General features: G+C 46.6%; 2 protein-coding genes across 2 annotated transcripts in view; one reads left to right on the top strand and one right to left on the bottom strand.

The window, feature by feature from the left end:
* LOC309714379 (activin receptor type-2B-like) overlaps positions 1–7,355 on the bottom strand; it is a 28,828-nt gene extending 21,473 nt beyond the window's left edge. The window contains exons 1-2 of the mRNA XM_082546808.1: positions 7,131–7,355; positions 6,502–6,850 (exon numbers count right to left, since the gene is read on the bottom strand). Of these exons, the coding sequence (XP_082402934.1) occupies positions 6,502–6,553 (52 nt within the window). The 5' untranslated portion in view covers positions 6,554–6,850; positions 7,131–7,355. The remainder of the gene's footprint in view (positions 1–6,501; positions 6,851–7,130) is intronic.
* Positions 7,356–8,641: 1,286 nt separating this feature from the next.
* LOC309713658 (zinc finger MYM-type protein 1-like) lies at positions 8,642–11,806 on the top strand (the record flags this gene model as incomplete). Its single annotated transcript, XM_082545454.1, has 3 exons — positions 8,642–10,532; positions 10,957–11,071; positions 11,279–11,806. Exons 1-3 carry the CDS (start codon positions 9,004–9,006, stop codon positions 11,804–11,806), a joined length of 2,172 nt encoding a protein of 723 aa, XP_082401580.1. The 5' UTR covers positions 8,642–9,003.
* Between the last annotated feature and the right edge of the window lie 10,221 nt (positions 11,807–22,027).

Here is a 22,027-nt window from a genome sequence, read left to right as displayed (position 1 = left end):
ATGTGCTATTGCGGTAGAGTGGTATAGTCAAAATCTGTACCGTTAGCCAAATTTATATCGTTTCTACTGCCCACCCCCACCTCAAACTGGCTGCTAAAAGCTCTGTGATGGACGGGAGACGGAGACATAAACATGTCCTCATGAATAATTACTGTGCTGCCTTCACCTCTCCCAGAGTGCTGCTGAGCTCTGATTCACCACGTGGGTTCAGCCCGCACAGCGACACTCGTGAGGATTCCTGCTGAGAGGTTTCACGCTACCCAAGTCTTCAAGCCTCAGAGAGAGAGCGCCGTCCTCACAGGAAGTGCCGCCATCCTCATTCATGCTGACTGCTACCACCCTTGTACAAACTGAAGTGGCCTCACAGCTCTGCTCTGGACCCAGCACCTCCCCCTCTCCCATCTCCTCCTCCTCCTCCTGACCCCGTGTCATTACTCTGAGGGAGCTGCGAGGAGAACAAAAACAGACACTGGGCCTTTAAATCCTGCCAGCAGCCAGGAGAGACCCATCCCCCATCATGCATCTCTCCCTTAGCCCCCCTCGATGTTCAGGCCCTGCAGGGAGCCGGAGCACTGAACATGCCCCGACGCTGGGCTCTGTTTCACCCGGCAATAAAACAACAACAACAACACAAAAGCACACACCACTGTGAGCGAGCCGCCGCTCAGCGTCAGGCTGAAGGTGAACCCGACACTCCTCCTCACAGGCCTGCAGTGATGAGCAGCTCAGCGTCCGTTTCTGAGGCGCGTCCACACGGAGACGCTTCAGGAAAACAGGACAAGACTCAGGACAAGACTCAGCAGTCCATCTGCATCTTAAGGATAAAGGTCACTCTTTCGAGGATGCCAATGTTCACATTTTGGACAGAGAGGACAGATGGTTTGAAAGAGGAGTGAAAGAAGCATCTATGTCCACTGTGAGCGACCATCTTTGAACAGAGGCGGGGTTTACGACACCAACTCTCTGCCATCTATAATCCAGTTTTGAGATCCCTCCCAGACGCCTTAACGCCCACTCACATCCTGGGCCATCTGATCTCAGGAATTCGCATGATAAGGTGGGGCCAGGTTTCACAATGAACACACCCGAAACTCTGGCTGATTGGGACCCACACCCAGTTTCCCACCTTGGCTCAGGCGATTAGAGGATCATCAGGGGGTCCTTTTGTCCCTCTGTGGGGGGTCACTCCCACTAGGTTTATATCTGGGACTCTCCACCATTTGACCTTAGAACTGAAGAAGCTTCTCGGATGAGAGGTGAAACATCTTCAAGCAACTTAAAGAAGTCCAGACGCTTTTCTTTGCAAGCTCCTTAGACTACGATGACCTGGATGACTGAGAACCTTCACAGACAGGAAAACGGAGCTTTTTAAAAACCCGCTCCAAAGTGATACATCTGAAAACGCAGTTTTTGCGTCGCGGTGAGGACAGCGTCACCGCAGGCTTTCGGAAATGACGCATGTTAGTCATATGATGCAGTCATGTGACTGCTCCAGAGAGCTTCTCTTCGAATTCTTTAATTCTCACTCGCTTTTGCAACTTTGTACTTTTGTGTTACTCGCAGCAACAACTCCACCTCATTGCGAGTCCATTTAACAAACTCGCTGCTTTTCAAAGAGCCAGAAAGTAAATACACAGCAGGTCGAGTCGTCTTGCGTTTCACACGCAGTACTGGAACGTCAGCGTTTCAGTCGTTTCAGTGTGGACGAACAGCTGATAGTGTGGACGCCGAGCGGTTTCAGACGAAAACGCTGTTTTCAAACGTATCCGGATCAGCGTGAACACATAGAACCGACACGTCCCTCAGGAGGAGGAGAGTAAAGACGGCCACGCCACCTGGGGCGTGTTCACACCTGCAGCTCGTTTGCTGATGAGCGTCACTACAATCACGTGACAATGTTCAGCCTGATGATTGGTTCTGGAGTTTCAGAGAACACGGGGCGTTCGTGTGACGGCACGCTGCTGACCCGTGCACACCTCTGTACATGTGAGGTACCTGCTGTGTCAAAGCATGCACGGCTACAGGAAGGGTGTGTGCTGTGTGTGTGTTACAGCAGCACAGTGTGCATACACAACAAATTAACAGCACAGGCATCCACAGCCACAGAAACGATGAAGAAAGCTGCAGCAGCGCCATCAGGATGTGGAGCAAACGCAGGCCCGACCGTGGCCCGGGACGTCGGGCTAGCGATATTGCGAGCCCTGTATCTGATTGAGGAATCACTCATCTTTGGAAAAGAGAGTTTATTACAGAGAAATGTCTCTTTCCAAAATAAAAGCTATACTATACGCTTCTTCTGGGCTATATTCTCAGCAGCATATTAAACAGCTGTCTAAATGACTCGGCTAAAGTTAGTAGCATGCTTGCTTGTTCTTTTTCTGCTTCCACTTGTCTTTGCACTAGGATGATGTCGGCGTAAATGTGCAGTCATATTCGTTGTGTTCCCACTAGTGCTTTCAGGTTAATCTCGTTGAAATGACCTTAACGCCACAACACGGCAAATCTCCGTTAACGAGCTACCGCCGATCGCCCCGTGCATGGGGCTAGACGGCCAACACGTTAACGAGCTAACTGCGCTAACACACTAGTTCCCACCTATGTAATTGAGCATTGCATGGCACATCCAACATACTGTTTTACTTTAGTCCATGACGCGCTTACCTTCAGGGTCATACGTCACATGAAAACCAAAATAATTCCAAACGCCAGATCTGAATGAGGGTGGGGGAGGTCCATGTTGTAAGGAGAGCTTAACTTCTGTCTTGCTAGCTTGCCCTGCGCTCTTCCTTCCGACGATGCTGTCTGTGTTGAGCGCTCAGTGAATCTGCGCTCGACAGTGCAGCCTAGGCGGAGTAGTCGAACACAGATTCACTGAGCGCTCAACACAGACAGCATCGTCAGAAGGAAAGTTGATAAAATAAATTACAAATTTTGTATTGTTCGATACATATGCGTACCGAACCGAAAGCACTGTATCGAACGGTTCAATATCGATACGAATATCGTTGCACCCCTAATATATATATATATATATATATATATATATATATATATATATATTTTTTTTTTTTTTAAGAGCTGGGCGATATAAGATTTTTTCATATCACGATATGTTTTTTTTTCATTTCAGGCGATAACGATATCTATCACGATATCAGCCAAATAACTATATTTGTAAGATTTAAATGTTGCTCACAAGTAAAATGTGAAGTAATCAGCAGCTTGTTTTGATTTAAATATTTATTTCCCATAATAAGTTCAACAGGGTAGATGTACTTAATGAGACTTTTTCAGATAAATAAAGGCAAATATTGCAAACTACGCAAAAGGCAGCCGCTAAAGCGTTTAAGTTTCAAAATAGAACAAACGAAACAGACTAAACTGTCAATTCCACTTAGAAACAAAATATTAATTCTAAAAATAAATCTTAGTTTGTTTTACAGAAGAACAGACAAAACTGACTAACTTTTGTCAATATCAAATAAACTGAGAACTAAAAGGAAATTCTCAATCTCTCCTTGTTGTATAGCTGAGCTTTTCAAACAGTTGTAACAGTTACTTTAGTCTGACAAAAGCCGAATGACGAATTAGCGCTTCCAGTCAGAGACTGAGCTGCACCGCTTTATTGTATTTCCAGACTTGCTTCCGGCACAATTTACAGTGCAGCTACTCTGTTTGACTTGAAATAGCAGAAATACCTTCACACTACGGAACTTCTATGGCTCTTCCGTTCGACAATCTCTCCGGCGTTGGAACCATCATCTGTTTTCTCTTCGGTAACCTTCGGTCACGCTCGGTTGACTTTTCTCTAGTCGGCACACTCATTTCCTCCATTACCCGGGCGGCACAGCGGCTGGCTGCTTCCCAAACAAATACACATGTGCGGCTTGGCACTTGTGCTGTACGTAACAAGTCAGGTGACGCGACGCGACGCTGTATATATATATATACACACATATATATACACACATATACATATATATATATATATATATATATATATATACATATACACACACACACACATGTGTATATATACACATATATATACACATATATATATATATATATATATATATATATATATATATATATATATATATATGTATATATATATATATATATATATATATATATATATATATATATATATATATATATATATTTTTTTTTTTTTTTTTTTAAATGTGCATTAAAGTTATATAAAAATGTAACAGTGCAAATGCAAATTCCTCGCTGACAGTTTAACCAAAAGGCATTTCCAGTGGAAACTGGCCGACATATCCTCAGCATAACCATGTTTAATATCCACAAAACTTAAAAAGAGGTTATACACACACAATATGGTAATATTATGTTGAAGCACAGTACGTATCACTCCGCGAGGCTCCTGCCCGACAATCCATCAAGCGTTGCGGCTTTGTAGCTTAGCAAAGTCGCAGCGCCGTGCACATAAAATCATGTCGAGGTCAGTAAACACAACCAGAGTTCATACATAAGGCACACGGGATTATAAGGGGCTCTGTCGACTTTCAGAAAAATCAAAGGATTGATTTTAAGTGCGCCGTATTTTCCAAACAACACGGTAATAACGACGGCCCGCTAGCATGCTCTACCAAAAATAGTGCTTGGTTGTGTATCTGACGGACGAAAGCTAAACCAGTTCCACACCAGTGAAGCTGCAGCGTTTTTACAAACCAGTTCTGGTTCATCTGTTTCATTCAACGTTCCGCTTTCACTCTTCTCGTTCTGCGTCACCGCCATGTGCGTATGAAAACAAAGGCACTGCGCATGCGTGTTTTACCCATATTCTATCGCCATATTTCATTTTCCTATCGTTGCCCAAAATTATACCGGTATTACCGTGAACGGTATGATATGGCCCAGCCCTACTGGGTGGATGCTTAGCAACATGATGACATCCTTACACCTGATGTAGATGAGAACCTTCAGAGGTCTGGGATGTACATAAGAGCTAAGTTTGGATGGTGACCTTGTGATGGTGGAGGACGAGTGCGTGGACAAAGAAACAAGCACACAAACCGACGTGGCGTTACAGTGAGCTCACCACGAGGACGGTGATGACAGCGCGGGAAAGCTAATCAGAGCTGCAGTCACAGACCTGAGCACTGACTGAGTAACTCGGAGCACTTTCACCGCAAACAGCCTGCTCAGCTTCTTTAAACACACCACAAACAAAAGCAGCTGAGCGGCCAGGTCACAACAACACTAACCTTTATTCAACCTCCTGAGATGAGGGAGAACACACAAACAGGCTGAAGCCAGATCCAAACCTGGGCGGTCCTGCTGCGAGGCCACAGCAGTGTTTGTCTTTAACAATAAACACAAGCTAACAGGAGCTAATGGAGCTAAAAGGAGCTAACAGGACAGAACAGTGGCTAACAGGAGCTAATGGGGCTAAAAGGAGCTAACAGGACAGAACAGTGGCTAACATGGGCTAACAGGAACTAACGGGGGCTAACAGGACAGAACAGTGGCTAACATGGGCTAACAGGAACTAACAGGGGCTAACAGGACAGAACAGTGGCTAGCAGGAGGTAACACCAGCACAAGCCCAGACAGAAACTATGGGGGTGTCTAAATTCAGGGGCTACATCCTCCTGAGGCCGCATTTGTAGGCCGATTACGTAATCTGTCTGTAGCTGTCTGTTGCTGAAGGAGCAGATCTCAGTTAAATATATTTAATGGTTATATTATATTATTTTTACCTGGCGGTGTTAAACTCCGCCTGCTTGTTGAACTTTCAGGTTTTCCTCCATCAGCTCCACCATACTGACCAATCAGCTCTCTGGGCTTTGACAGCGGTCAAAGGTCACATTTGCTGTAGGAATGGGCTGTCCAGGCTTAGAACAGACAAGTAACTAACAGACAGCACAGCTGGACAGATGTGCACAGAGGCACGTGACTCACAGCACTGCTGGAACCAGGTCAGAGGTCAGCACACGCACACACACACACACACACACACAGAGGTGGGTCTGAGGAGGTGTCACGCGCCTCTGCTCCATTACTACGGGTCCACGTTGCTGACGGAGCGGCTTCATTCATCCGCGACGTGTCGTAGTAACGAGCGCGTGCACGACAGCAAAGCGCGCGCCAAATATCAAACATGGAAAAATGAATGATCTATTATTGATCCGCCAGCGTGCACAAGCACACAATACAGGGCCGCCTGCATGCGCGCGTGCGCAGCGGCCAAGCCCCCCGAAACGCAGCCAAACACACCTGACCGTGAACGCATCACACCGGCAGACCAGAAACAAAGCAGAGGACACACACACACACACACACACACACACACACACAGAGTCCAGCTCTGATCTGAAACAGCCCGTGAATAAAAGCCCAGAGACCGGGGACACCGGGGACGAACTCCTGGGCGGTCCTCGGTCCAGCCTGAATCCTGCTCGCGCTCCTCGCCATGTGCTGCCGAGTCTCTCTCTCTCTCTCTGTCACACGCGCGCACACAGCTGTGCTTACCTGCACACAGAGTTCCCAGCACGAGCGCGCAGGTGAGCCAGGACAGCCACATGTTCTCCGGGTCCTCCAGGTTTAAAGGCAGAGTGTGTGTGTGTAATCCAGCGGGTCCTCGGAGGTCTCCTCGCGGTTCTTGAGCCGTGCAGGGCGGACAGCGGCGGCCCGGCCCGGTGGGTGTGGGGGTAGGGGGGGTCAGTCTCGGTCCGGACCAGCAGCAGCGCGTGCACAGCCCGCAGCCCCGCGCTCCTCTGCCTCTCTCTCTCCGTCCTCTCCGCTCTGGTCGGGCTGATGGGGACGGGCTGCAGGAGGCTGGTGAAGCTGCTGCAACCCCTACCCGCAGATCATACTCCCGCTTTCAAAATAAAAGCGTTTTCATATCTCAGTGAGCACGTCTAATTAACACAATGCTTTCCGAGCTGCTTACCCTAACCCTGAGTCTGACCGTAACTCTGACACTAAAACCACATTTTTAGTCTCGAAAATGTCTGTGGGGACGGGCTGTTGGTCCCCACGAGTATAGTAGCACGCCAATTTTGTGTCCTCACAAAGATATGTAAACGCACACACCCCCTGTCTCGTGCAGAGAGAGAGCTCCTGCAGGTCGGTGCTGGCAGGCGTGTTCTTACTCTCACCAGTTTAGCTGCAGCTGCAGTGATGATGGCGTCCTCCGGCCTCTCACAGAGGAAGCTGAGCCCGGAGGCCTCTGAGTCAGGACAGCGTGAACATTAACAACTACACGTGTGACACTGTTAAATCTCACAGAGCTGTCTGCGTCGTGAGACTCAGATCTGAGGAGCCTCCTGCTCCGACCCCTGCTGTGACGTCACCTTCCTGGGTCTTCACTGACGATCACGCGAGGAACGTACAGCAGGTTTGAGAGAGACTTTTATTTTGGTGGTCCTAACCGGACGTGGAGTCTTTGTCGCCGCGGAGTTGACAGGTTTGATGCAGCCAGGCTGAACTGAGTCCAAAATGGCTCCTAGAGAGAGAGAGAGAGAGAGAGAGCCCGGATGTGCGAGCACAAAGGAGGCTCGGCCTCCGTAAACACAGAGTCCACGCTGACAGTGGGGACCCCACAGAGGCATGATGGGTAACAGCCTGCTGTGAGTGTGTGCCTGCAAACAACAAAGGAGGTGCCACCGTTCTCTCCACCTCGGTGCTGCCTCTGCAGCCGCCTGCTCCACCTGCTCCACTCTGGACAGGACTGAAACAGCAGGGCGTGGTAAGCTCAGACTTCCTGTCATGTGACCTCTGCCCTGGGTCACGGAGCCGTCTCCCAGCACAGACCTCTCAGAGGACCTCGTCTCTGTGACGTCACTGTCTCAGAGCTCATGGTCGTGAGTGAGCGTAGATGAGCCGCTAAAGCCGCTAACCCCCACCCCGAGACCGTACTGCGGCCTGTTACTCATCACAGCCGCAGACCAGCGTGAGCTGGAGGTCATCACTCAACTACAACCTCTTAGCTGCACCTTCGGGTTCAGCTGTGACATCAGGACTCGTACCTGATGCTCTCAGAGCAGCCTGACAAACGCCGTCTGCTCCATAGTGACCTCACGTCTCCCTGACTGGGTAAAGATCCGGCCCAGCGCTCCACGGCCGGGACGCCCCTGAGCTCCACGCACACACCTGCTTGTAGAAGCTCCTGCTGCTGCAGCGAGTTCACCTGTGGGCAGAAGGAGAAACGAGAAGAAGGAGAGAGAACGCTGCAAGCGTGCCACGGTCTTCTGATGTTACAGCACATCATCATCAACACACGCCACGAGAGGGCCACACGCAAAAATGAATGCCTAACCCTCATCCTAAACCTAACCATAACCTAATTGTAACCCTGACACTAAAACCAAAAGGGCCTCAAAATGTGGTTTTAGTGTCAGGGTTACAAGGATAGCTAGACAGGAACACACACACACACACACACACAGAAATAAACAGGACTTTCAGTCCCAGTGTTGATCCCTCATGTCACACAGAGACGTTCACACTTTCACAATAAAAGCTGAGGCGATCTCTGTCTGCAGAGACACAAGTAGAAAAGTTTTCATCATTTTCCACATTTCATGAAGCCAAAGTGCTGAAAGCCCAGATCCTCCTGACCAGTGGCGGCTGGCCCATAGGGGGCGCTCGGGCTCCGACCCCCCAAATGTGGAGGAGTAAAAATATATATTTTTAAAAAATTCATCAATGATAGTTTTACTATGTGTGTGCCCATATACAGCCAGGCGTATTTTAACATTTTCACCAGCTGACTCATTAAAGTTCAACCAACAAACGGTGTTTTTCTTCTTCTGGGGCGCTCGTCAAAGCGCCCTTGATATGCAGCGAAATAGCCTATCATTAAATGGTTGCCAGGGGAAAATAATAAATATTTGACCTATCAGCGTCGCTGAATTAAATGGTTTGGGGGCGCTTAAAATTGCGCCCCTGCAGAAAACGCGCGAAGATTTGCTGTTCTAGAATTTTACCTCAGTCAGTAGCCTAAGTGAGCTATAAGGTCAGAGAGAGACGATGGCAGCGGTATTGTTAACGGTTGAGGCACAGCCTCCCCCAAATTCGGTTAGATCGCTTCTAACCTACCCTTTTGCCAGAAGGACAATGGCAGAAAAACTGCAAGTTAAAGAGTTGGGACCTGACAAGCCCGAAATTCAACTAACCCAGGCAACGAAGGAGAAGTCAAAAGCATACAACAGGACTTTTTGTCGGAGTTGGTTCCAGCGCAAGTCGTGGCTGACAGGCTGTGGAACAGCTAATGCACTTTTTTGTTTCCCGTGCATACTGTTCAAAAGTGACAAGTGTGATTTGACGTGGACACAATCTGGACAAACCGACTTAAAGCACCTCTCCGAACGAATCAAGAAACATGAAAGCTCACGAGTTCATATGGACAACAGTGTAAAGCTAGCTGTGCTAGGGAAAACTAGCATAGCGGCGCAGCTAGATGATGGACATCGGATTGCTTTAAGAAGGCACAACGAAGAGGTAGATAAAAACCGTCATATTTTATCTAAAATCATCGATTGTATTAAGTTTTGTGGTGCTTTTGAGCTAGCAATGCGGGGACATGATGAAAGTGATTCCTCAGACAATCCAGGGATTTTTAGAGGTTTAGTCGACTTGATGGCATCAATTGATCACGACTTGAGGCAACACCTTGAAAATGCTACTGTATTTAAAGGCACCTCGAAAACAGTCCAGAACGAGATCCTGGATTGCATGTTGGCAGTTCTGAGAGAAAGGATCGTGGAAGAAGTAAAGGCAGCGAAGTTTTTAGCCATTCAAGCTGATGAAACCACTGACATTTCTACACACTGTCAGTTAGTCATGGTGCTAAGATACATTGACCAACGAAACCGTATTCAAGAGCGTTTTTTTGAATTCATCAAGCTACCCAATGCTTGTGCAGATGCAATAGCCAGTGCCTTATCGGAGAGGCTGCGCTTCATCCTCCCCCAGGGACAAGAGAGAAAGTTGATCGCCCAGGCCTACGATGGGGCCGCTGTAATGAGGGGTACCACTGGAGGAGTGCAGCGTAAGATACAGGACATTTATGCTAACGCTCACTACGTACATTGTTATGCCCATCAGTTAAACCTGGTAATGCAACAAGCAACCTCCCACATCCCTCAAATCAGTCACTTTTTTTCCGACATAGCAGGATTCGCTTCTTTTTTTACTAAATCGAGCAAGAGGACTGCAGTGCTTGACGAGGTGGTGGCGCACCGACTTCCAAGTGCATCGGCAACCCGTTGGAACTTCAACAGTCGTGCTGTGAATACAGTGTATGAACATAAAGACGATCTGGTGAGGTGTTTTCAGACCATCCGTAACAGTGAAGGATTTGATGCCCCTACAAAGAGAGATGCCGGTGGTTTCGTGAGAATGCTGGAAGACGAAGCTTTCTGTTTTTTCCTGGCCTTGTTTCACAAGATAATGCCACATGTAGACATGCTGTATAACCACCTACAGAAGAGAAACATCGATTCTGTCACCATCGCAGGGATCACCCAGACATTCATCAGCCGCATGCAGGCTATCAGGTAGGCATAAAAGCATAAATATGTAACCTAGAATAAATGTTAATTATCTATGCATAGATTCTATCAAATTCTCTGCATATATTCTGTGTTCTGTGACTTAAATGTTTAATGGAATTCAGATAATTTTGATTTATATCAGCCTTTGAAGTAATTTTATGAAAAATATTTGATTAAGTATATTTGATGAAGTATATTCCCAGTAATGATTTGATGTAGCCTATACCATAGGCTATTTCCTGAAATTATGGCCAGGGCCTTTATTTACTTGCACTGGTTTTCCCCCAGCCATTAAACCAGGTCCGGTTATTAATTAAATCCGGTAATTCCCGGTAATTAGAACACAACCTTTGTTTGGTTTGTGTTTGGTTAATATATCCCTATTCAGTTTTCAGAAGCCATTAATGAAACTTATGTATTGGATCAGGGAGGCACTTCCTAATCTGGTTGTGGATGAGGAGTACAGGGGACCTGTTCAAGACCCACCCACAAAGAGACGGAGAACATTGGGGGAAGACAGGCAACACCATTTGGCACTGGAGGTAAGCACTAGCTGCTTGGTCTGATTTAAATCGGATCATCAGATAAAATCTAATGACGATGCTGTCAGATGTCATTTGATATAGTGGTCATGACTGTTTTGTTTTGTTATGGACAGATTTTTTTTTTCAGAATAATGATTAACATGAGACATGTGCCAAAGTCTTACCACTGAATCTAACTCTTACCAATTATATATTATTGGATAGGTGTGCGACACCATTATGAGCCATGCCAAGGAGAGGTTTTCTTTCACCAAGCACCTTGTCAGCGCCACTCTGTTGCAAGGAGATTTGTTCCAACAACACAGCAAAAATTTTCCAGATGCAGCACTACAAACCACAGTGGAAGCCTATCCCTCATTGGACAAAGCCAGACTTAAAACAGAACTGTCCCTGATCTACGACAACGAGGAGTTTCAGAGTTGTAGTGGTGCGCTGGCGCTCTATCAGGTTCTGATGGAAAACAACCTTCAAGACACATTCACCGAAACTGTAAGTCTTCTTAACATCCTCATCACCACACCAATGACAACATCAGAATCGGAGAGGTGTTTCTCTACTTTAAAGAGGATAAAAACTTTCCTGAGAAACAATATGGCTCAGGATCGGCTCAACGCTCTGGCTATGCTGTCCATAGAGAAAAAACTCACACAAGAACTTCCTGATTTCAACACCAGGGTCATCGAGAAATTTGCCACTCAGAAAGACAGACGAGCAAAGTTCTTGTACAAATAAGAACCCTTAACCATATTTACTCTCTTTCTCCATCCCTCTCTCTTTCTCTCTTTAGCCCACCCCCCCAATCAGTTTACAGTTGTTGTTTTCAATAGTTATTTTTCATTCATTCAAAAAAAAAAAAAAAATCTGTTCATGTTCATTTTTACAAATCTATACAAATGGCCAGAATATGGTTGTTCATTTTAAATTTAAATTAAAATTGTGTTGTTTGATGTACTCATTAAATGGGTCATTTTAGTCGATATCATAAAAATTGCCCCCCCTGAGATTTTTTTCAGGAGCCGCCACTGCTCCTGACACCTGCTGCTTCAGCTCCCAGTGATTTAAGGACTCGTGTGTGAGGCATCAGCAGGAAGTTTAAACCGGCGAGCTGTTTCTGTGGCGTTTGTGAGACAGAAACCTCAGCTGTCAGAGTCAGCTCACACGCTAACACGTGCAGGCTCTGTGAACGCTGACGTGCTCACATGTAAACCAAGCTCAGAGCTGATCAGAGCTCGTTACGGACGAGCGTGTTAAAGCCACAGACCCTCAGCTGGTTTCTCCCTGTGCTGGGAGCCGGTCAGAGGTCAAGTGGTCACTACATCACGCACCGCAGTGCATTTAAAGAGCAGTACTTCCACTGCAGGAGGAGCTGTGTGGCTGCTCCTGCATGCAAAACTGCAAAAATACAAATCTCACTGGAGTTCCTAAAGTTTACTGTTTACTGTCACGGACTGAAGGGACTCAGCGATCCTGCAAAGACTGAAGGGTGCCCATGCCTGAAACACTAACAACAAACGAGGACCTCAGGATGTGTGGAGGGACGAACTCAGGTAGAGTCCCGTTTCTGCACAAAAACCAACCAGCCCTGTGACGTCACCATGGTCACCTGTGTGACTGAGAGCTGAAACCAGGTGAGACGTGGACACAGAGCAGGAAGCAGGTCAGTGGTGCTCTGAGGAAATCAGGTTACTGCAGAAAGGAGGCGAGTGAATGTTCTCCTCTTTGTTTCTCTCTCTCTCCCTCCTCATTCATACTATAGCTCGATTGCCCCGCCAGCTGCTTATATAACAGCTTCATGTAAAAGTGTATAAGACAGCAGCTGGCCTTGTGACAGAGACAGAGCGAGGAGGAGGCGTCTCCTCCGTTTCCATCAAACTGTCAGAAATACTTCATGTAAACTTGTGAAACAAAGCAAACTAAGATTAGAGACATGCATGACTGCGCCTCCTTTTTTTTTGCCTGTCCCGTTTGGCTCTTTTGCATCAGAATTGTTGTCTAAAGGCAAAGAAAGATGCCCAACGGATTTACTTTACCAAACTGACCATCCCAGCCTTGCCATAATGGTCCATTTGATTCACCTTTTATTGTTTATTTTATTTTCACTTACTGAATACGGGACAGACTTGACTGGGGGAAAGAAGGGGAGAAAGAAAGAGGGAAAGAGAAACAGCTGAGAAGAGGGACGGGGGAGAAGGGCAAAAGACAAAAACCAACAGAACGGGCAGAGAAAAAAAATGCATATATCAATCACCTGGATCACCTGCTGAGAAAGAAAAAAGAAAACAAGCAGAAGAGAACAAGAGTAATAGAATAAACAACATCACAATGATATATGGGAATATGACAGTAAATACTAAATGTTAAACATTATTGTGCAGCACATAAGATCAACAGAACACAGTGTGCTTTGAGGTAGGAGCCAAAAAGGGTGTAGTTTGTGGGTGTGATCACCAGTGTGTACACCTGTGAGCATGGACGCGCTTGTTTTTAAAAGGTTCCTTCATGTAATGATCTGCTAGAGGGTGTGGGGGGGCCACAGCCCCGTCCTCCAGGGCATGAAGCAGGTATGGAGGAGATCAAAACTCCAGACATCCAGAGGCCCCCAGAACACAAGAGACCAAGGAAGACCAACAGAGGGGCAGCCGCGCCACTGTCCCGGAAAGAGCTGAGGAGAGTCCCAGATGAGGGCTCATTCAGCAGCCAAGGAGCAGAAGCCAGGGGGGGTTGCAGTGACGCGCCCGTGAGCTCCGCCGGCAGCCAGCTGTGCCTGAGTGACCGAGCCCCAGGCCGAGAGGCCGGGGGCACCCCACCTCCGAAGTGGCCCGAGCGAGCCCCAGGCTGACTGCACCTCCACACGCTGCACTGTTAAAAAAAACATCCTAAAACAACGGTACTATTCCGGCAGCTGGGGCGCCAAAATACGACCGTGAAAAAACAGAAAATAACTGTCCCATAAAAATACGGTTATTTTCAGTAATGAAAATAGATTTTGTTGCGCTAATGTGACATAGGATTCTGCCTTTTCCACGTGGTTTTAGACATTAAATTAAGAACATTTTTACTTGATCAAACAATGAAATTACCTATAAACAAGGTCACTGAATGTGGAAATATGAATCATAATACGTAAATGTACAGAAATATACAGTTAACAGTTGGTTTAAGTAATAATTGATTGCATGCCCTGGGACAGAGGCGAGGCTGCCATATCGCACCATCGGCCCCTTTGGCCATCACTAGTAGGTGCAGAGTCTTGACCACGGACACAACAACGGAGAGTGTCTGAGCCGGGGCTCGAACCAGCAATCTTCTGATCACAAAGCGACCTGCCAACTCTTGAGCCACGAACGGCCTAACTAGCAACGATAATAATACTTATGGGATGTAACACAAGCTTATAGGGATCATGTTATATACTTTTCCATTGCATTACATTTAAATTCAACCGTTCAATCTTTCAAATAACGGACAGATATTTGTGAGATCCTGATACATTTGTGAATGTATTTGAACAATCCAAATATGCATATGTACAGACAGATACATTTAATAATCATGACAATTATGTTGTATTACTTTACAGTGATTTAACGTTAATTTACATTCAAAATCTAAAAGTCTATTTACGTAACTTTAATGATATTCTAGAAGAACAGAACATTACTGTAAAATGCAGTAAAATACCTTCATATTAGGGTTTTTCCTACGGTCGCAGCCATACCCCATAACCTTGTTGTTAGTTCACATTCATTGGCCGATGCTTAGCATCATGTTATTTATATTAATTGCAATTCCCACCTCTACATTTCTTTTTCAAAATATATAATTAGCACAGCGTGTTTGTGCAATGTTTTACATTGTGGCATGCAGAGAAATGTTAGCACAGAAGCTCACAGAGAGATTGAGCTTGTTATTTAACCCCAAGCCGGTAGGGGGAGCTCTTTATTAAAACATTTGCCATGCTACAATATGCCTCAAGGTTCAACAACAGCACAACAGAAGTCACTCATGGTACAGCACTCTCTCTACAAAACAACAACTGTCAGTGACGCTGCACCACGGCGTGAACACAACATTCAAGATAACAGTTAAAAGTAACGTAACCATAAACACTAGAACAAGAACATCTAAACAGCAGCACATGTCCCAAGGCATGATGGGAGACATTCCTGGACGTATTTTTATGATCTAAATATGCATATGTACAACAAAATATATTTAACAAACAAGTAAATTGTGTTTTATTACATTTACAGTGATGTTATGTTATTTTACATCTGACGTGTCAGATCACAGTCTACTTATGTAAATGTAATGATATTCTAGAAAAACAGTACACAACTGTAAAATACACAGTAAAATACTTTGACATTACTATTTTTTGGAACAGTGTGCACGCGTCCACACGCGGTATGGCCTCCTCACGCTGCACACCTCCTCACGCTGCACGCCTCCTCACGCTGTACGGCCTCCTCATGTAGCACGCCTCCTCACGCTGCACGGCCTCCTCACGCTGCACGCCTCCTCACGCTGCACGGCCTCCTCACACTGCACGGCCTCCTCACTCTGTTGAGTGACGGGACAAAAGCGGGACATGGTGTATGCCTCCTGTTACAGCTGGTAACAGACACACAGCTCTTCTTCTTAGGCTCTCAGCGAAGGCAGCCGCACTTTTCTCCTCTCCCTTATCTTCCCTGCTTAGCTTCTTATGTCCTTGTCTTGTCTCGTGTTTTTTGTATTACTTTTCCCTGGAACATTCTCTCACAGTCTGTTCTCTAAAACCTAAAAGAGGAATTATGGATTCGATCAACTGGTCCCTAAATGCAATTGACACCCCTTTCTCAACGAGAAGTCTGGGCTTGGGTGAGCCTGAGTGCTGAAGATATCTACCTATTCTGAACCATGGTAACAGGGTTCTGGCTGATTGGAGCTGGCTTGGCCCTGACTTATCGAAGAATTAAGAAAGCGGAACCGGCTGTTCAAACCCCCACAAGGCTGCCCGCTGTGATTGGAACGATGGTAAGAGGCGTGAGTTTCTCAAAATGGGCTCATTGAGTGCAGCACAGATAAGATCTTGGAGAAGCTTACGGCTGCTGTGAATACTTGAATAAGATCTCTGACTGCAGACTGGATACATCTCGGAAGGGCTCGCTCGGAATAACATCTCTGAGCGCAAATCGGATGACATCTCGGGGAGGCACACTGCCGTGAGTTCTCAGAAATTGGTTCCTTGAGCACAAGAAATGACAACATCACAGAACGCAAGTATGGCGAAGCTCGCGGCTCTCCAACGGGAGATTGAGAGACCAGTGTTGGACTGTAGAACTGCTTTGAAATTCATATGAGCTGTTCGCACTAAAGTAAAAAGCACCATCACTTCACGCGGATACCCTCTCGGCGCCAGCTGCGGTCTCAAGGCTGGAGCCGAACAACAACACCCTGATAACGACTGTGTTCAGACTGTTCTTCCCATTCCATCCAAGGCCACCTGGGTTGGCTGGAAGACTGTTTACTGAGCCTGGCAGGGCGAAGGACACTGTCTCAGCTGAACCCTGGACACACACACATACATATACACTGATATGCACTCACTCATCCCCCCTCCCTTTCCAAACGCCTTCGATGCTTGTTCCCTCCTGGGAACACGGCGGGTCTGGGCCCGCGCTGGATGGTAGCTCTGGGCAGGATGGCTGCTGTGTTTGCTTCGGATTACTCCTCACCCCCCACCCGACCCTGTGGCTGGTCACATGCTCCGTAATGTTGTGCTGTGGACATTCATGTGCTTTTTTGTGCAGAGGAGTTTTTTTGTTTCCTGTTCTCATGTTGTCCTCCCAGGAGCCCAGCATGAGTAGAGCTCTCTTTTTTTCCTCTTGTACTTTCCCATTGTAGTGTACATTTCAGTGTTTTTCTGTAACGCTGCTAAGTAACTAATTACCAGGAAAAGTAACTATTGTGTTACTTTTAAAAAAAAGTTTAACGCTCTGGGGTCCAGGGTGTAATTGGACGTTTTTGACTACTTTTGATTTGACCGCTATATTTCACCTTTAAAAATGTTTTCATTTTGACAAACTGTATTAACACAATTGATCTAAAATGAGACAGAAAACATCCGCGTAGTTAGTTATAAGTTATATTTTTTACTGTAACAACCACAAACATGTTAAATGAATCATTTTCATAACTTAAATGGAAATAGAAATAGTAAATTTTAAAAACCTATGCACAAATTTTGCAAACAACAAAGTTATTAATATCTATTTACCTAAAAATGTTCTGCATCAAATAAGATGCTACACAAATTATTTGTTCCAGTCCAAAAACCAGTTTCTGTCCACTCTAAGATAAATGAGACCATCACAGCCTGATACCTGCAGGCCTGACAGCAGCAGATGTGTCACTGCTCCTCTTTCCACCTGGAGACAGTGTTTACACTGTGATCTGCCTTTGGTAGCAAAAATGTGGCATTCAGCAGTTGCCTGATTGTGCTGACACACACAACACAACTATCAGCTACACTACACACTAACTACACACTAACTACACACTCCAAACACGCTAATCGTCACAAATCTCTCACATCTCAAAACTCGCCCTCTCTCTCACTCCTAAAACATTTTTCCACCAATAGTAAAGGGGTGTTGGTGTTTTTTGTTGTAAGCAGAGAGTGCTTCCTAGCGCTGTCCTTAGACAGTAACCATGACGATAGTATCCAGGAAAAAAACATCATGTATTTTTTTTAATCATGACTCTGGGTTTACGTATCAACACAGTTTAAAAACTAGCATCTTGTTGCTATGTCATCCTAAATTGGTCGTGTGATTGGTTTACCATGACTACTTTATTCCTTCTCAGCCAATCAGCAGCACTTGTGCAATTGTTCCGCCCCCCTAGTTCCCGGTAAGCTTCAACCATCTGTGTGCTGAAAAATAGCAATGCGCCCTGTTGTGGAAAATCTTAACAATAACCTGCAACACACCCACTGAGCGTGATTTGAAGTGGGTTTAATAAACACATTGCAATGTGGAGAGAAGCATCCCAGCCAGAACACTAGGGCCATCTCTGAATTGTGGCCGCCGCCCTCACATGTTTATATACAGAGACACAGACAAAGAACCTTCCACAAACTCTTCCATGTTGGCCCCTCTCACAGGGGGCGACACCATCAGCCCCATCCTTAAAACCTGGGGGAGCAGGCTGAGGGTCGCAGATGCCAACAGACTTAATAAACTAATCCGTAAGGCCAGTAATGTTGTGGGGATGGAGCTTGACACACTCAAGGTGGTGTCGGAGAGGCGGATGCTGTCCAAGATAAAGACTATGTTGGATAACACCTCCCACCCACTCCATGACATGCTGGTCAGTCACAGGAGCTCGTTCAGTGAGAGACTGAGATTACCCATGATGCACCACTGAACGACACAGGAAATCTTTCCTGCCTGTGGCCATCTCCCTGTACAACGCATCCACTTAACACACTGTTTGCTGCTACAACTACACATGTTTCTTTTCCAACTATTTATTTATGAGTGACGTATGTATGTATGTATGTATATATATGTATATATTGTACTATTCTTAGTTAGCGTATTGTCTGTCTTGTCTTAATGTTGGTTTAAAATGGAGTACTGTAACAAAAAATAATTTCCCCCAGGGATTAATAAAGTATTCTGATTCTGATTCTGATTCTGAACCTCCTCCCTCACAGAGAGAATTATGACCTTGTTTTCTGCCTGGCCGTCACCTAAGGATTTACATCCCTGATAAACAGAAGGAGTCTCACTAACTGTTTAACGTCTCCCATGAACTAACAATGGCTCCACTGTGTCCGTGTGTGTGACATAGCATAAGGCCCATTTGTAGTGCACATGCACACAACTATCACCTGTTACTAAGGCGATATGATTCAAATATATGATTAATACTTGGGAAAAAAAATCTGCCACCACAGCCTGCACCACATAGTAACAGTAACGATGTAACGATAGAATTAGTAATTAGTTAGATTACTAGTTACTGAAAAAAGTAACGCTGTTAGTAACGCGCTAAAGCTTCTGACCATAAATGGCACAAAACCAATAAAATACAGGTCCAGGTGCTCAAGGTGAGCACATGTGAATTAAAACCAAACAATACTGAAACAATGGATTATATCCATGCTGTTACCAAACTGCTGGTTGGGTATGCAAACATTTTACAGAGCAATCATCCCTACAACACTGTATTTGATTCCTTTCTTTGCTCAGTCAGACCAAATGGCCGACACATACAGAGATAAAGCATCAGACCCATAAATGTCTCCAGATGCTCCTGAATATGATCCTGTATGGCTCAAAACACCAACATGGCAACAACAAAGAGGATAAACTGGAGTCCGTCCACAGTGTTTGTTATACAAACTAAATGTTTCCTAAAGTCGCTGTGGTTCATCGATGAACGTCTGAAACACGTTTCATGAAGATGTGGAGGCTTCAGTAAATAAACAAAAGCCAGCTGTGTGGTTTCTAAAAGACCTCCAGAGCCACGTCATCACAAAGTGCTTAGAGCAGCTGGTCCTAGCACACTTCAAATCCTGTCTCCCCCCCACCCTGGACCCCCACCAATTCGCATACCGCCAGAACAGGAGCACAGAGGATGCAGTCTCCATCGCACTGCACTCTGTCCTCTCACACCTGGACAACAACAACACCTACACCAGAATGCTGTTTATAGACTTCAGTTCAGCGTTCAATACAATCCACCCCTCACAACTCATCAGGAAACTGACAGACCTGGGCATCAGTTCCCTCATCTGCAAATGGTTACTGGACTTCCTGACCAACCGCCCCCAACATGTCCGGCTGGATAACCACTGCTCATCTACCATCACGATGAACACCGGTGTACCACAAGGCTGTGTGATGAGCCCTTTCCTCTACTCCCTCTTCACCCACGACTGCAGACCTGCTGATGGTTCCAACACCATCATTAAGTTTGCAGATGACACCACGGTGATTGGCCTCATCAGTGACAACGATGAGGCCGCCTACAGGGAGGAGGTGGATCGTCTGGCTGAGTGGTGGGACAGAAACAACCTGCTGCTTAACACCGAGAAGACCAAGGAGCTCATCGTGGACTACAGGAGGAATGCTGACCCACATCCACCCATCCACATTAAGGGGACGGCTGTGGAGCGTGTGAGCAGCTTCAAGTTCCTGGGAGTCCACATCTCCGAGGATCTCACCTGGACGACCAACTGCTCCAAGCTGGTCAAGAAGGCTCACCAGCGCCTCTTCTTCTTGAGGCCTCTGAGGAAGAACCACCTGTCCTCAGACATCCTGGTGAACTTCTATCGCTGCACCATCGAGAGCATCCTGACCAACTGTATAACAGTCTGGTACGGGAACTGCTCTGCCTCGGACCGGAAGGCGTTGCAGAGGGTTGTGAAAACTGCCCAGCGCATCGCCGGAGCACCACTTCCTGCCATAAAAGACATCTACAGGAAGCGGTGTCTGAAAAGGGCTGGGAAAATCATCAAAGACCCCAGTCAACCAGCACATGGACTCTTCACCCTCCTGCCCTTTGGGAGGCGCTACAGGAGCCTCCGGACTAAGACCACCAGGTACCGGAACAGCTTCTTCCCCACAGCTGTCAGACTCCTGAACTCTGCCTCCTGACATCTGACCCATGTTAAACTCATGGACAAATGCTTATGCTGATATGCAAAATGCTGCACACAAACATTCAAATACAGAATCTGTTACAAGAAGCCATCGATTACTTATTGGTTAAACGCGTTTTATGTCACCCAGAGGGCATTTATGTAGATTTAAGCAACAAGGTCTAAAATTCTCTGGTTATGAAAACAATGTCTCTGTGTGATGTTTGTTTATGGTGCAAGGCCTCGACTGAATTGTTTACTGTGCTTCCCACAGCCTGATGAGGACCAGTGGTACAGAGTAGTTGTCATGATACGTTGTGTGGCAGGCAGGAGAAGGACCCAATAGCAAAACTCACAGACACGGGGATGAACTCAAAATCACAGCTTTAATGCTGGAATGGCAGAACATAGGAAATACAAAACTAAACTGGGAAAAGTAAACTAACATACGCAGAGAGACACAGGGAGATCCACACAACATGAGGGAGAACGCGACGCCGAACAGAGGAAGACGCAGACAGAAATACACAGAGGGTTAACGAGGAAAGTGGGAACACACGGGGAACACAGGTGACACAGATAACCATAACGAGACAGGGCGGGGTGAACTGAACATGACATGTAGAGGCAGAGGTTCCGACAGGAGGAGAGAGAGCACGGGGAAAACACCGACATAACGGGCTGGGGAAACATGAAACAACCACAAAGGGAGACGAGGGCTCATCAATACATAGAGGGCACACAGGGGGGAAGAGCCATGAAGGGAAAACACTTAGGGAACAACACAACAGGGCAACTCAGAAAACATGGCCTAAATAAGGAACAAAATACAAAAATGCATGAAAACTAAGAATACTGGGCCCACATGGCCCAGGACCATGACACCACCCCCCCCTAAAGGGCTGGCTCCCGACAGCCCAAACCCGAGAAACCAAAACAAAAACAGAAAACAACCCACCCAGGGCGGGAGGCGGGGGACCAGGACGGAGGGACCAGAACGGGAAACAAAATAAACAACAGAAAACACGGGAGCACATGACCATAGTCAAAACAAAGTTCAGGGGGCCGACCCAGAGCCCACAGGCACCAGAGTCCACGGGTCACACGGTCGGGGGGCCGACCAGGCGGGTGGCAGAGCTGGTCCGGAGGCCAGCCGCGCGGAAGCCAGCGGCGGCGGCGAAGGAGACGACGGAGCAGTTCAGGGGGCCGGCCGCGCGGAAGGCAGCGGCGGCGGCGGAGGAGACGACGGAGCAGTTCAGGGGGCCGGCCGCGCGGAAGGCAGCGGCGGCGGCGGAGGAGACGACGGAGCAGTTCAGGGG

Source organism: Aulonocara stuartgranti, assembly GCF_965226115.1.
Source record: "Aulonocara stuartgranti genome assembly, chromosome: 9".
Lineage (NCBI taxonomy): Eukaryota > Metazoa > Chordata > Actinopteri > Cichliformes > Cichlidae > Aulonocara > Aulonocara stuartgranti.
Note: the sequence above shows the minus strand (reverse complement) of the source record. Positions and strands in the feature narration are given on the sequence as shown.